Below are 17,025 nucleotides of genomic sequence, written 5' to 3' on the forward strand. Positions count from 1 at the left end.
TTTATCAGGAAAAAAGCGGTAACTTTTATATTATTTATTATTTATTTCCCATCACTTGGACCTATGAGTTACTTTACAAGTTATTTTACACTTACCTAGGAAGAAAAGTATTTAAATAATTCTGACTGGAGGAATTTAAAAATAGTAGCGAACCATTAAGTGATAATGACCTCATAGTCTTTAACTTCGTTTTTGAATTCAGCACCTTCACCCAGGTATCTCCTTGTGCTCTAGTTTCTACTGCTGTGCAACAAAGCACCCCAGATTTAGCAATGGAAAACAGCTACCACATAGTTTTGCTTACAAACTCTATGGGAAATAGCAAATAGAGCAGTGCAGGACGGCTTATCTCTGTTCCAAAACATCTCAGGTGGGAAAGCTCAGTTAGGAACTGGAATAATCTGCAGACTTTGCCACTCACACATCTGGTGTCTGGGCTTGGATAACAGAAGGCTTCTTCATGTGAATTGGCCTTCTCACAGCAGGGTGGCCAGATTCCTAGAGAGAGTGTTGCTGGAGGAACGTCCTGAGAGCAGGCAGTCTGAGAGAACCATGGAAGCCACAGGCCCTTTTCGGATCTAGTCTCAGGAGTCCTGTAGCATGCCTTCTGTTGTGCAATGTTAGTCTATCCTTTCAATAGGAGGAGTGTCAACTATTTCTGTTACCCTGTTTATTTATTTATTTATTTATTTATTTATTTATTTATTTTAATTTATTTTTTAACGTTTATTTATTACTGAGAGACAGAGAGACACGGAGCATGAGCAGGGGAGGGGCTGGCAGATGGAGAGACACAGAATCCGGAGCAGGTTCCAGGCTCCGAGCTGTCAGCACAGAGCCCGACTCGGGGCTCGAACTCACAAACGGCGATATCATGACCGGAGCCGAAGTGGGACGCTTAACCTACTGAGCCACCCAGGCGCCCCAATTTTTATTATTATTTTTTAAATGTTTATTCCTTTATTTCAACAGAGAGAGAGAAAGAGTGCGAGCAGGGGAAGGGCAGAAAGAAAGGGAGAGGGAAAATCCCAAACAGGTTCAGTGCTGTCAGAGCACAGCCTGATGCGGGGCTAGAACTCACAAACCTTGAGATCTGACCTGAGCCAGAATCAAGAATCAGGCACTTAACCGACTGAGTCACCCTGGCACCCTGCTAGGACCCTGTTTAAAACTGCCAGACCCCGTAACCCAATCACAACTATGACTGTTGACTATTTGAAGTTTTCTTCTCTCTTAGACTGGGTCTGCTGATGCAGGCTCTATTGTATTCATTAGCATATATCTAGCACATAATAGGGTACGTGATACGTGTTCAAAAAGTATTAGTTGAGGGGCGCCCGGGTGGCTCAGTCGGTTAAGCGTCCGACTTCAGCTCAGGTCATGATCTCGTGGTCCGCGAGTTCGAGCCCCACGTCGGGCTCTGGCTGATGGCTCAGAGCCTGGAGCCTGCTTCCCATTCTGTATCTCCCTCTCTCTCTGCCCCTCCCCCGTTCATGCTCTGTCTCTCTCTGTCTCAAAAATAAATAAACGTTAAAAAAATTTTTTTTAAATAAAAAGTATTAGTTGAAAAAATGAATAAACTATTTTTCAAATGCATCTTGCTCACCTCATTTTTTCATATTGCCAGTCCTCGTAGCTAGAATACCCTTCTCAATCTCCTGTCTGCCAATTAACATCTCTATCTATTGTCTATCTATCCTTAATGAGAAAAAGAACTCTCTAATATGAATTGTACATGATGATGTACTAGTAACTGTGCTACATGCCTTGCAAACATGATTTCACGGAGTCTTTACAACAAATATTATGTCTTCTTTACGGATGAAGGAACAGGCTCAGAAAAGTTAAGTAAGTTGTCCAAGGTAAAACTTAAAAGCAACACTGATATTAATCCCAGGTCTGTCTGATTCCAAGCTTTGGTTGAGCTCAACACTTACTAACCACCAACTATGTAACAGTGATTATTCAAAGAACCAAAAGTTCAAAGCCTTAGTCCCTCCCCTCTAGAAGCTCAACATCTGTTGAAAATAAGTCTTACCATCTAAGAAGACAAATATCCTTTCCAGTCCATCATCTTGCATTCCTGCATCCTGTAAGTTACTGTAAAAAGTATTGTGGACTTTAAAAATACTCTTAAGAACACAGCCATCCCATTCAAAAAGGTGAAGTCAGACCTAAGATGCACATATCCACTTGAAAATGTAATTAACTTGTGTATTCTTGCCATTTTTATGGAGGAGAGACCCTGCACAATGAACCTAGACTATTGGATCTCATAGTAGCAATATACCTAGCTTGGTGATGGATCCAGTAGGTTCATGTCATTAAACTATTATGCTGTGTGCATCATAAAAAGAACCTAACTTGTAGTAAAAGCCAGTAAATAGTAAATGACAAATTAACAGTCCAGCCACAAGTGTTATTGGAATCTGGACGTGAAACAGATTACTTTCAGCTGGGGTTATCAGGAAAGACTCATAAAAGAGGTAGGACTTGACTTAGGTTTTGTAGCTTGGAAATAAGAGTCTCATGTAAAGCAGAAGGGAAGACAATGGTTCCAGATGCAAGAATCATTAGTCCCAACATGGTTGAGAAAAGAAAAAACAAGACTGTTCTGGAATAGAAATGAAACTACTTTAGTCAGATTAGAGGTAAAGTGCATATTTTTTTAGAAAACATCATAAAATAAAGCCTGCATATATTTCTTGCTACTTTTTCAGCTGTTATACGCACAAAATAATATTAGCTCCCTTTTTCTTAGGGCTTTGTATCCTGCAAAGCTGTTGAGTCTTATTCTGACCATATATATTAAAAAAAAAAAAAAAAAAAAAAAGGAGTGAACAGAAAGACAAAAAAAAAAACAAAAAAGAAAGATAAAAAGAATGGAAGGAAGGAAGGAAGAAAGGGAGGGAGGGAGGAGGAAGAAGGGAGGGAGGAAAGTTCAGAAATAGAAAACAAACTTGGCAGTGTGCTAATTCTACTTCATTAAGCCGCTGACATGACTGGTGTGTGAAGGAGGTTTTTGATTTCTGGATTACCTTCTAAAAAAGATGCCATATAAAAACAATTTAACATAGTCAAAGGCCTTATGATTCTGTTTCCAAAACACTCCACCTTTCTCAAAATAGACTTTTATTTTGTAGTTCCAGTGGTCCATTTCCTTTAACGATGTGCGCAGGGTGACCTTCCAATTTCCTATCATTTAGTTGTCAGATTAATATTCATAGATCATGCTCCTCACCTATATACCTAATGAGATTACAAAATTCAAGAACACATAGATGGATTTAAAGTTGAAAATGCGGGGCGCCTGGGTGGCTCAGTTGGTTGAGCCTCTGACTTCCACTCAGGTCTAAATCTCACGGTTGGGTTCCCGCGTTTGGGCCCCGCCTACGGCTCTGTGCTGACAACTCAGAGCCTGGAGCCTACTTCGGATTCTGTGTCTGCCTCTCTCTGCCTCTCCCCTGCTCATGCTCTCTCTCTATGTCTCTCAAATAATGAATAAACATTAAAAAAAATTTTTTTTAAGTTGAAAATGCTTGAACTGCTGGAACTTGAGCGCTAGCTTCAGAGTACTTTAAGTTTGAAAAACCAGAGGAAAGTAACGGAAAATCTGGCAGCTAATATAGGCAATGAAAGGTAAATTCATCATAATCCACACTATAGAGATATTCAGTCATCTTGTTTAAAGTAAGCTATGTTTTCCTTTTCACTAAAATCTGTAAAAGAAAAAAAAAGAGAGAAAGAAAACTAATTAAAATTTCCACATTGCAAAGCTAGAAGAGAATAGTGTTCTCTTTAATCATTTTTCATCATACACAATTGCAGATATTAATTGATATTCTCCTGGTTGGGCAGAGGATAAAAATACCAAATTGTTTTTTCTCAGTTACATGAATAAAACCAAACGTATTTTATATTTTTACAACCAAGAACCCCAAGAGCAGAAAATTCTATTTGAACTAGGAAAAGTTAGGAATGTTACACTGGTGAAAGAATTTCAATCTACAATGGAACCCAGGAAATAGGAAATAGAGAATCTCATGAATGCACCCTCGGAAGAACCGAACTTAAGATCTGGAGAAACTGATTTCCCATAAACACCTGGTTTACGGAAGAGAGAGATACATCTCTTAACCAGCTAACATCTGCTAAGAATCCCTCTCCATCCTCAAGCCCATGAGCTTGCAGCTTGGATTGGGGGTGAACTCCCCACTCTTCGCACTTCTGGACCATAAATGCAGCCCACCCCAAACCCTCAATGGACTCACTCATATGTAGCTTGCTACAGTATGCATTTCTCAAATTGCTATTCCCAAATAGACTCAATTTCTGGTAATTTGACGTTGCCTCAGTTTACCTCTTTATTTAGGTTGACATACTTTAAAAAAATACTTTTTTTTTAATACACAAAGCTTCTTACTATAAAATCTGACATTTTCAAATTTGCTTAAAATTATATTGTTGATTGTAATATCCCTAACTTTGTAATATCTCAATAACATTATTTGGCACATATCTCTCTGAAAAACAATTTTCTCAGTGTTTCCCTTTATATGGTCAAATTTAACTTGCTACATACCTTTTTTAAATCTTGCCTTTATTATTATAACTGCTTTTTTTCCTTCTACCTTACAATTCCCTCAATAATTTTGTCTTGTTCTGAACTCTTGGCATTTTCTGAGAGGTCCAAGGAAAACTGAAATGTCTTTAAACGGATCCAGGTACTATGAACATCCTGGAAAAAGAGATATTGCTCAGTTGTATGTATCTCCTTCTCTATGTCCAGCATCAATAAAACAGATGAATACCAAAATATATCAACTAGAGGAAGATGAAGACTCATCATATTCTAAGATAACAAGAAATAGGGGCTTTTACTCGCTAGGTCAGCTGAAGTAAAGACACACAAACTGGTAGGTAGAAAATTACAACTTTCGTTATCCCACTCAAAAGCATAAAGGAAAAAGAAATATTAACTATGGCACTTTTGCTTCAAACATCTCCCCCTCCCCTCAAATGCAGTGTTTCCCTCACATGTGACAGTGAAATATTCCCTTTAAAGCCTCCCTTTATATTTAAAATTCTGTAACTTACTGATAAAACATTACCAGAAAGAATTTTTACATTCCAATAAAATGTCTCTGTGATACCGTGAATTTTGTTTTAATCACTTATTTGGCTTATTTCGGTCCGTTTATTTTGCAATGTTAGGAATCTTTGGGGAAAACACTTCTTGACATTAATGATATTAACAGACTAGCCCAATCTAAGAACTAAGATTAGGTCTGGAAGTTATTAAAAACAAGAAAGTTTCTTGAGAACTTTTCTACCATATTTGCTATTTTGTAAGAGAATATTAATAAGGAAAATTAGGTTCATCTATTGCTTTTTCAAGGAAAATTTGAAATGAATTGACGTATCTATATACATGTATTATACATGCATATTTTGCTTTCCATTTCCTTAGTTTTATTTTTTTATATAGTAATTCTCTCAGGACATTTCAGGTTATATGTCTGGAAACTTCAGCCATCCAGAAAAAAAAGAAGGTTGGGAAATAATGAAAAAAATGTGCTGAAAGAATTCACATAAAAGTTTTTGGAGACTTGAAAATGGGAACAACAGACACTTAAAAAGTTATTGAACCAGAAAAAAAAAAAAAAAAGCCCTTCCTGGCAGGTAGTTATATAGCAATATACTGATAACTGTGGGATAAAAATAAAGGCATCCAGACATTATTACAGAGCTCTCCTTCATGGAAATCAAACTCCTAATTCAAAGGTAAAGAGAGAAACTGATTCATCTTATTTTTTTCTTTCTGGTATGAACGTTAGGAAAAAAGAAAAAAAAAACACCAACTGTGAAAGAAAAATGAAATCTTAAAAATAAGTGTAGTTCAATTATTTAGTTCCAGTGTCTTATCAGAAATTTCATGTCATTTACTTCTGTACAAATACACACATATAGATAGAGAAAGGTGTTAATCTGTGTATTGATATATAGTGATAAAACTATATATAATATACTCTATTAATGTCAACATGAATTTCATCATTGTCCTTTTTATATAGAATTAAAACAAAAAAACATGTGCCAAGCAGTGGAAAATACATAAAAATGATAAAAGTCAGAACAGCTTCTTCAAGTGTGATTAATTCAAGTATTTAAATAGTTTCTGAATATCAGCAATCCAAGAGGTATCAATTTAAATGCTCAGATTCTGGGAATTGAATCTGAGATTATTTAAGGAACTGGAGAGATTCTTGCTTAAATTCTTCCCTTTGCATAATTCAATCCATATTTTTAATAACTCAATCCTCATGCAGGCAAGATGTCTTCTCAAGTTAGCATACGATCCACGAATTATTTGTTCTACTATCTAACATGCTAATCCAGAGGACCCTAAAGAGGGTAAGGGATGACAGTAGTCTGGGATTAAACAAATTCATTAAAATGTCTACTTAGCCATGTTTTGCTACAAGCTTTTTTTTTTCTTTTTCCCAAATACTGCTATGAATCAAAATCAATACCAATCCAAGCATTCCATTCCAAAGGTAAAGAGACTTCACCAGGGGCGCCTGGGTGGCTCAGGTGGTGAAACAACCTACTTTGCTTGGGTTGTGACAGCTCTGAGCCTGGAGCCTGCTTCAGATTCTATGTCTCCTTCTCTCCCTGCCCCTCCCCCACTTGCACTCTGTGTCTCTCTCTCTCTCTCTCTCTTTCAAAAATAAATAAACATTAAAAAAATTAAAAACAAAGAGATTTCACCAATCACTTAAAGAGAATATGCTAGGTAATTTTGATTCTCCTCTCCATTAGGATATTGATTCTCGTTCACAAAGAATTTTCCTATCAATTTACCACAACTTCTACCCACCCGTCCTTAATGTTTCCTCTGCTACTCCCTTAATGAAACTGTCATTTTATGCACTTCAACTATTGCAATATTTTCCTACTGGACCTCCATTTTAGCCATTTTCCCCAGCTGGCTACAACCAATTCTCTACATTGCATTCTAGTAGATAGAATCATGTCATTCTTGTGCTCCAAAGTTGTCAGTAGCATTTGATTGCCAATTGAGCACAGACCCTGTTACTTAGTACAATCTTCCAAGGTCTTCATAAACACTTCTACAGTAGACAGGAGATTTTCAGAGTTGTGGATTTCATAGATTTATAAGCTATCTATATATCTAGATAGAAACATATATCTATACACATACATATATATTCTTTTTTTTACGTTGGTTTGTTTATTTAGAGAGAGACAGTGAGTGTGCAAGTGGGGTAGGGGCAGAGAGAGAGAGAGAGAGAGAGAGAGGGAGAGAGAGAATCCCAAGCAGGCTCCACACTGTCAGTACAGAGCCCCATCCAGGGCTCGAACCCACGAACCGAGAGATCATGACCTGAGCTGAAGTCAGACACTTAACCGACTGAGCCACCCAGGCGCCCCACACACATAGGTATTTTAAAGCAGGATCTAAGATAATACTTGCAGACTCTCATTTTTCCAAATAATGAAAACACAAAATTACCATTTAATATCACCATGGCTTTATAAAGGAATGCTTTTTACCCTTTGCTTAAATTAATTATGTTTATGAAAACATTTCACATTGTGCTGTTGTCTATCTTTCATGTATCACTGTAATAATGATGACTTTGTAATAGATTGGCAGCAGTGTATGGCAGTGAAAGGTATTTGGGAATCATTGTACTAGACTACCCAGCATTCCCTAAACATATACTGATTGATAATATTATGACTCACAGACTTGTGTTAATTATAGGAATGGCTGAGAATTCAAGTAACTGTGTCAAGGTCTTGGCAGGAAATAGGCTCAGTCAGCAGGGATTTTGAAAATAATTTAGCAGAGCAATATTTACAGAGGTATGGCCAGGGTTAAGGAAATCAATAGGTGTGTTAAGGCATCCAGGGTTAGCAACAGCAGGAAGTCCCCAGGACTGCAGGGAGTAATAGTTGCTATCAAAAGCTCAAGGGGGCCTGATAGAACTTTTAGAGGAAGAAACAAGAATCCTGAGGTCTTAGCTGAGAGCAGAGAAAGAAAAACCCTACGACTCTCTCCTCCTTCTGATTGCTTGCTAATGCCTCTGGCTGGTTAATTCAGCAGCATGCAAGAGGGTAAGAGAAGAGATTGACACAATCAAGGATGAGGCCAGTCCTCTGTGCAGAGCAGGGGAGAGAAGGGAGAAAATGGATGAAATAAAATGGGAGGTACAAAAAGAGAATAACCACCTAACTTTCTGCCTCATCATATTTATAAAAACCTCAGGCAGGCTAATTTGAATTGCAATGCCCTTTATTTTTTCCCCTTTCCTTAGCTGTGTTAATGCCTATGTTAGAGCAGTATTTTCCACCCTTCTCACATGGTGGCACCTGGCAGTCAACAAAGAGGAGTTGGGAACCATGGTGAAAAAAAATTTTTTTTTTTGCACTTTCCTGTTATGCTAGTATGAATAGAGATGAATCTACATATTAAATTTATAATAAACTTCTTGACGACATTTGAAACTCTGAGATTTTTTAGAGGGAAATTCTTGAGTCCATGATTTTTTATAGATACTAGTTTTATGTTTGGTAGGGTCCATCACAATTCTTGATCATCATTGAGAGTCATCATTGACTAGAAATATTGTTAATAAAACAGATACAACCATTTTTGTGCCAATTAAAATTTACAGGAAATGAGATTATATTTAAATTTTTTAAACATTTATTCATTTTTGAGAATGAGAGAGACAGAGCATGAGCAGGGGAGGGGCACAGAGAGAGGGAGACACAGAATCCAAAGCAGGCTCCAGGCTCCGAGCTGTCAGCACAGGGCCCGACGCGGGGCAGGGCTCGAACTCACAGAGCACGAGATCATGACCCGAGCTGAAGTCGGACGTCTAACCGACTGAGCCACCTAGGTGCCCCAAGAAATGAGATTATATTTAAAAGAAAAGCTCTTCTTTCCTTATAAAGGCAACATAATGTTAAACCTTATCAATAATGTTGCAAATGAATTTTGAATCCAAAAATTTCTAATACCAAGAATTTAAAAGTTTTCGTGAAAGCTCTGATTTTCAGAATATATGTGCATTGTTAGAGCAGCCTTTCTGCTATTAAAAGACCACTTAAAGCCACATGTAGTTGCAAATGGAAAGGAGTGTCTCAAATTTGTAAAAACAGAGATTTGGGGTGGACATCTACACCTGTGCCTACATGGAGAGTCTCACCTTTTAATCCCTTCTTCCTCTATGCCCTGTCCTTCTTGGACATCTGGAACTCTTCCACTAACTTCCTGGGCCCCTTTCCCATGACGAGTTTCTCAGAAAGATAGATTGCATTGTTGCAAAAAACAAAAAAAAATCCGAAAGTGTCTGCAAAGTTTTTATGAGAAATCTGTCTTCAAAAGTTGTGCCAACTTGACAGATGGTAACTATACTTATTGTGGTGAGCGCTGCTTAATGTACGGAATTGTCAGATCTCTATGCTGCACATCTGAAACTAATATAACTTATATGTCAACTATATTTCAATAATAAAATTCTTTAAAAGGTGTACCAGCTTGTTATTCATTGTTGTTACTGAAGAATACAGACAGACCTATTCTTACCCCTGTTTTGAATGAGGTAATGGAGTCAGGATCCGGTGTTATCATTGCCCATAATATTTGCTCTCAGAGGGACTATAAAAAAGTCAAAACACTTTCCTTTCACGAAGGCATTCCTGGATGAAGGGAAAACCCTCTGTGTCCACCTTGCCTGAAGATGGGGAGTCCAGGTCTGCTTGTTCATATAGAAAGATATTATTTCAACAACCAGGTAGCTGAAATTAATGTAGTGATATGGGACTATGACATTGTTCAGAGTAGAATAAAGGGATACCAGCATGTTTTGTTTCCGGTGGTCTCTCAGATGGATAGTGTCCTATAATTTCCGGCTGATTGTATATCTTAAAATAATCAGAAATTTAGACCTAACCTAGAGAATAAAATCAATTTGATTTCTCTAGTCTTTATAGTCCATTGAACAAGAGTGTATTAGAAAACTCGCAGGACCATGAGTAAATACTTCAGCAGCAAGCTGCATCTTTCTTCAATAAAATTTTCTTCACCATCACCCGTAACAATGTTGGTGGCTGCTCTTTTGTATTTGGGAGGAGTGGAATTTAGAGCAGATGTGAGAAAATATATGCTTTGGAGGCTTATATAATAACAACAACAACAACAACAGCCAATGCTTATTGTTTACAAGTGCTGTACAGTGTTCTAAAGGGCTTGTACTAATTGGGTGCATTTAGCTGAAAGTGACAAAAATGAAACTGAAACTGGCATACACACGCAAGAAAACCCACCATAGCCAAACAAATAAGACACACACCCACCACAACTGGGAATATATCGGGCTATAATCCTAAACAGGGTTAGTTTGAGGGTTGTCTTAATTCAATGGATTCTTTGTGATTCTCAGATTCTCTTGGCTCTGGGGAAGGAGATGGCTGCGGCAGCTGCGGACTTCATATAAACGTATAACAATATCAAGAGGAAGACAGAAACTAGCTCTTAAGCATGACTGATACTCAGCTTGTGTACCCGCTTAGGGCTCCAAGCTGACAGTTCAGCGCCTGCTTGGGATTCTGTCTCCCTCTCTCTCTGCCCCTCCCCCACTCGTGCTGTTTCTGTCTCTCTCTTTCAAAAACAAAAACAAAAAAACTTAAAAAAATAAATAAAAGACTGGGTTCCTAAATTAATTACTGAATTAAGAGCGGGGTGGATTAAAATGGTTCGCTCAAAATTCCCAGGTACTACCCCTTGGGCTGAGCTGAGTCAGTATCCCCAATTGCATTGTTATCTTTCAAAGTGGGTGGGAGTGATGACAGCATGGTTATTGAAAGACAGTCACAATATCAAGTATGGCATTTTACATTTATTATCTCATTTGCTCTTCAAATGAGACCCTATGAGGTATGTATTTTGTAAAAGGTATGAGGTATGTATTTTGTAAAAGCCTTTTTTTTTTGGAAAAGCCTTAACCTTTGCTTAACAGCCATGGTTTGAATAATTATCACATTTTAACAAAAATCTCCTGAAATTTGGCCTTCCGTTCACTCTTTTTTTTTTAATTTTTTAATGCTATTTATTTTTGAGAGACAGACATGAGTGGGGGAGGGGCAGAGAGCAAGGGAGACACAGGCTTCAGGCTCTGAGCTGTCAGCCTTCCATTCACTGTCTTAATTTACTGTCTCCCAGGAATTTAGGGATCATAACCAAGAAATGGGAGATTGCTCCTGGTACGTGTAGTCCACATGGTACATGGTCATGTCATTACATGTTTTACTGTGTTATTCCTCTCGTTTCAATTTTCCTTTATTCCCTGATTGCTCAGTTTAACGCCTAAATAAAGTACTGGTCCTTTATAAAGCTCCTGTAGAACTCTCCAGATTACAACTGGTCTCTCATAGAATCATTCTTACAGTTTTTAAAACATATAACAACCGATTTGCATTACAGTTAAGTATTTTTGTGCCCCTCCCCACCCCTGCTTCAAGATTGTTAGACACCTTTTTTTAAAGCTTATTTATTTATTTTTGAGAGAGAGGTGAGGGTCAAGGGACAGAGAGAGAGAGAAGCCTCAGAAGGCTCCAGTGCGGGGCTCAAACTCACAAACTGTGAGATCATGACCTGAGCCAAAATCAAGAGTCAGATGCTTAACTGAGTAAGCCACCCAGGTGCCCCAAGATTGTAGATTTCTTGAAGTGAAAGCCCTGTCATAATTATCTTTCAATCTCTAACACTTTACATAGAGTAGAAGCTTAATAAATGCTCATTGAATGTTATTGAATTAAATGGAACACTGAGGAGAAGCTCTAAACCCTAGGCTTTTATTTTTTTTCTTCTAAGGGGGAAAACTTCACAGACATTGTTTAAGGAAAATAGGCTGGGGTACCTGAATGAGTTCCAGCACTGCACTGCACCCTGCCCCCCTCTCCCAGCCATTGGGCTTTGTGCTGACAGCTCAGAGCCTGGAGCCTGCTTTGGATTCTGTGTCTCCCTCTCTCTCTGCCCCTCCTCTGTTCACACTCTGTCTTTCTCTCTCTCAAAAATAAGTAAACATATATAAAAAAAAGGAAAATGGGCTAATGTGAAATATGCATACATTTATGCATTATAATGCGCAAGTAAGGATTTAAAATAAAATAGCTTTTTAAAAAATGTTTATTTATTTTTTTTGAGGGAGAGAAAGAGACAGAGAGAGAGCACATGCACAGGCAGGGAAGGGCAGAGAGAGAAGAGAGAGAATCCCAAGCAGGCTTCACGCTGTCAGTGCAGAGCAGACACGGGGTTCACATTCATGAACTTATGAGATCATGACCTGAGCCAAAATCAAATGTTGGAAGCTTAACCAACTGAGCCAACAAGATGCCCCTAAAGTAGCATTTTATAGAGGTAAGTGGAAAGATACGAAGCTGGAAAAGTTATGAACCATTCTTGCCATAAGGTCTCACCCCATCCTGAATAGAAGATGTCTCACCTTCTCGAATGGATTGACTTTCTCATCTCAGGTATCTGCAACTTAACTGTTCCCTTGGTCATGAAAACTTTTCTCAACACTCATCTTTGAACTTCCCAGGGAAAAGCCAGTTTCTTTAAAAAAATTTTTTAATGTTTATTTATCCTTGAGAGAGAGACAGAGCACGAGCAGGGGAGGGGCAGAGAGAGAGAGGGAGACACAGAATTGGAAGCAGGCTCCAGGCTCCAGCTCCAAACTGTCAGCACAGAGCCCAATGTGGGGCTCCAACTCACCAACTGTGAGATCATGACCTGAGCTAAAGTCAACACCTAACCTAACCTAACCGACTGAGCCATCCAGGTGCCCCGAAAAGCCAGTTTCTTAAAGAGGCCTCCTTATCACCTAAGTCTTGCTGACCTATCTCCATTATATCTTCCTTACCACATTTGAGGCTATTTGTTTAATATCACTCTCAAAAGTGAGGAGATGAACTCCTCCACCAGGACAAGGGTCACATTGATTTTCTTTAGCACTAAATCCTTAGTATCTTACAGGATGTGATGTAATAAGTACTCTTCATAAAAGCATAAATAAATGAGTGAATTAGTGAAGTCTGTACATTTTCTAAAGGCAGCCTGCACACTGGGCTCAAAGTTTCTAGTAGCCAATACAAAGAATTTCAGGATACGGTATCCTTAGCATAAAATCAAGTAATACTTCAAGACCAAAAGAATGTGGGCTAAAAAATACCAAAAAAATAAAACTGAATTAACAGCATAAGCACCACTGCTTTATTTATTCATTAAAAAAAAAAAGTGTGGGAATGTTCATTTTAATAAAACATGACTCTTCCCCCTCTTAAATTTGTTTCTCTTCCCCTTTTTGTTAAAACAAAAGAAAAGGAAACATCAGTTCTGCTTACTTAAATTAAAAGTGTTGGCTAGTGTCTTTAGGACTGTAAAGAAATTCAGCTTAAATGAATTATGTCACCAACATCAGTAAGTTAGAAACTGTCGTATTTACACAATGCAACCTCTAAGAAGTTGGCAAGTATTTTTTGAATGCATAAATGAGTGAATAATCCAGATGACATTCCAGAATTGAATCCTTCTTCCTCTCCCCTCTCTTCCCACAATCTTAGTCAAATATATTTCTGTCATAGTGTCTTAACTGTCATTTTGCTCAGTTATTTGTGTGAAATGAAAGTCAACTAAGCTATTTTGCCATGGGAATAACGAAAACAAAAAAAGTGCAATTTTCTAATAAAAATTTAAATTCTTTAAAAAAATTTAAAAGTACAAGTATTGAAGTTTTTTGTTTGCTTCAGTTAATCTGGGCTTCAGCTCTAATAGCAAAATAACAATGTGAAGGCCCAGAATTTAAGAACGTGCCTGGCATTAATTAATTGGTGGTCAGTACATTTTTTACTAAGCTGAATTGAACTAAAGATTTCATTTAATATTTAACAGCATGTCTGGCATTACCCAATAAACCTTAGCAAAGACCATCTCAGGCCAAGCTCAAGAAATTTCTACTTGGGCTTATTTCCAAAGTGAAAGAAGCATGGAGACTCTCGCGACTAACGGTATCTCGCACGTGACGCAGGGAACTCTGTTTTGAACACCCCACATTTGCACCCCCTCCCTCCTTAACTTTAGTGGCATAAGTAAAACCGCGGGGCCTTTTCTCCAGTTTAAATTTCCCAGGGTCAAAGTACCCGGATGAATGTCCTTGTCATATCGACAGGGACTTTATCCAATAGCATTGTAGAGAGGCGTATCCTTACACAGACGCTCCAATCGGCACGCAGAGAGTCGGCGTCTCCAAGGTGAACGCGGAAGTAAGCACGCCCCCATGGAATCGCTCCTACAGCACTTTGAGCGCTTCTCCGAGGTGCTGGCGGTCTCCCGCACGACCCACGTCAGGACCTGGGACCCCGCGACAGTGCGCAGGGCCTTGCAGTGGGCTCGCTACCTGCGCCACGTCTATAGGCGCTTTGGACGCCATGTCCGCATTCGCATGGCTCTGGAACGGCGGTTGCAAAACCAGTGGAGACTGGAGGGCGGCTCTGGGTCCTCTCCAGTCCCTGGGTTGACGAACTTCCAGGCCTTGGAGCGCTGTGACCTCCTGCTGTCTCTGCGCCTGCTAGAGAACCGGGCCCTGGGGGATGCCGCCTATCACTACCTGCTGCAGGAGCTCTTTCCGGGCCCTGGCGTCCCGGACGCCGACCCGGAGACGCTCCAAGGCAGCCTGGCCCGCCTCGCCCGCCGCCGATCCGCTGTCCACTTGCTGCGCCTCAGCGGCTACGGAGAGAACTCGGTGCTTGAGGAGGACTCAGTGCTGAAGACCCAGGCAGAGCTGCTGCTGGCGCGTCTGCGAGAGGTGCCGAAGGCCGAAGCCGAGGGCCCTAGCCGGTTTCTCAGCATCCTGTGGGAGCGCTTGCCTCAGAACAACTTTCTGAGGGTGATAGCGGCCGCGCTGTTGCTCCCCCCGTCGTCTCCCCGGCCCCAAGAAGAGGAGCTGGAACCGGGAACCCCCAAAACGCTCGCAGACGGGGATCAGGAGCTGGTCCGTTGGCTTTTGACGAAGTCGGATGTCATGGCCGCCTTTTGCCGTAACCTCCCAGCCGGGCTTTTAACTTCGGTGGCAGGCCGCCACCCAGAGCTCTCCCGGGTCTATCTGGGTCTGCTCGCAGACTGGGCCCGACATCTGCACTACGACCTTCAGAAAGGCATTTGGATTGGAACTGAGTCCCAACATGTGCCCTGGGAGGAGTTGTATGGCAAATTTCAAAGCCTCTGTCAGGCCCCCCCACCTCTGAAAGATGACGTTCTAGCTGCCCTGGAGTCCTGTAAGGCGAAGGATGGAGATTTTCAAGTCCGTGGTCTCAGCATCTGGACAGACCTGTTGTTAGCTCTTGGGTGTGGGTCATGATATCGCACTTAGGAAAAAAGAAGTTTTAGGTCTCAGACCGGGCGCCAGTTCACTTTGGGCCATGTTTTGTTATTACTTGAATGTATGGTTTACCAAATTAAAATTCCAGTGCTTGCACCAGATCTGTACTTTCATGTGTCCAAAATAGTATTTTAGGTGCTAATTTGTAATAGACGGAATTATAATTTACAATTACAATTGTGCAAAGTAACTGCCTCGTGTTGTCATGGATTTTGTGGATACAGGAGTGACATTGCAAGTACCTTAAAGCCATGAGGTTAACAATAGTTTGCATATTAGAAGGCTCACTTCTGGGGCGCCTGGGGCCCCAGTCTGTTAAGCCTCCGACTTGAGCTCAGGTCATGACCTTGCTGTCTGAGTTCGAGCCCCTCCTCGTGCTCTGTGCTAACAGCTCAGAGCCTGGAGCCCACTTCCCCTTCTGTGTCTCTCTCTGCTCTCCTGCTCTCTCTCTCAAAAATAAATAAGCATTAAAAAAAATTTTATTAAAGGCTCATTTCTACGAATGCTGAAAAGATAATGTAGTTTTCAAAGTGACAAAGCACTTTTTTTTCTATCAGTATAACTTACTTTTTTAGGTTCCCCTGCCCCCCAAGTAGTGAAAAGCTTTCTTTAATCTTTAACCAACAACATGTGTTGGTATGTGTGTGTGTATATGTATATGTATGTGTATATATATATATATACATATATATATATATACATATATATATGTATATATATTCATTTTAAAAGCTAAAAAGCTAACTGGGCTATTTGGAGTTTAAACCCTGGACTTTGGCCTTTTTAACTTAATATTCTAACCAATTAATCAGCCTCAACCTGTATTGAAATTGTGTTGTTCAGCAAGTTTGTTTCTCATTTCTGCAAATCACTACTCCCTGAAATTCAAAGACCAAACAGTACTTTAAAGCGCTGACTTCAGGATGAGGAAAAACTTTGCTTAAAGTATAGTAAATACGTATATATGCCCATGGGTTTAATAGAGCATTTGCTGGTAAAAGAAACAAAACATGAATTAGAAGACCCAGATTTTAGAGCAGCTTCTGTCATCAACTAGGTTAATAAATCACAACTTTGGTGTTACAGTTGCCTCATGTTAAATGAAGTGCTTAAAATAGTTAAACTTCCTCATTTTTCCCTTGGTGGAGGCCCTTTGGGGACAGTTTAGAATATTTGTCTAGTGTTTGTAGGAACCTAATTTCGTGAGTTTATCCAGATGCTCCACAGCTGGCAGAGTGATTCCCAATCACTCAGTTTAAGAGCAATTTGTTAATTTTTGTTAGGGGGATATAACTTTGCATTCATCAAGAGATTTTTGTCCCTATCCAAGTTAGTTGGTAGCAACATTTTCTTGGAAAACATATGAAGCTTCAGAAAGTTAATTTCTAATTTCAGAAATGGAATTAGAATGAGGACTTGTGTAATCTTGTAGAATTTTTAATTCTATAGTAGAATCTGGAGTAAACTACTGTTCCCCTACCATGTACACTTTTTTTTGAATTATCTGGGTTAACAGTATCCAGTTTTTATTTCCTGTGGTCCGATTCCTTTT

General features: G+C 39.5%; 1 protein-coding gene across 1 annotated transcript; it reads left to right on the forward strand.

The window, feature by feature from the left end:
- Positions 1–14,289: 14,289 nt before the first annotated feature.
- On the forward strand, positions 14,290–15,663 carry FANCF (FA complementation group F). The gene has a single exon (XM_060606218.3). The coding sequence runs from the start codon at positions 14,373–14,375 to the stop codon at positions 15,450–15,452; it is 1,080 nt and encodes a 359-aa protein (XP_060462201.3). The 5' UTR covers positions 14,290–14,372; the 3' UTR covers positions 15,453–15,663.
- The last annotated feature ends 1,362 nt before the right edge of the window (positions 15,664–17,025 follow it).

This window comes from Panthera onca, chromosome D1, assembly GCF_046562875.1.
Source record: "Panthera onca isolate mPanOnc1 chromosome D1, mPanOnc1 haplotype 2, whole genome shotgun sequence".
NCBI lineage: Eukaryota > Metazoa > Chordata > Mammalia > Carnivora > Felidae > Panthera > Panthera onca.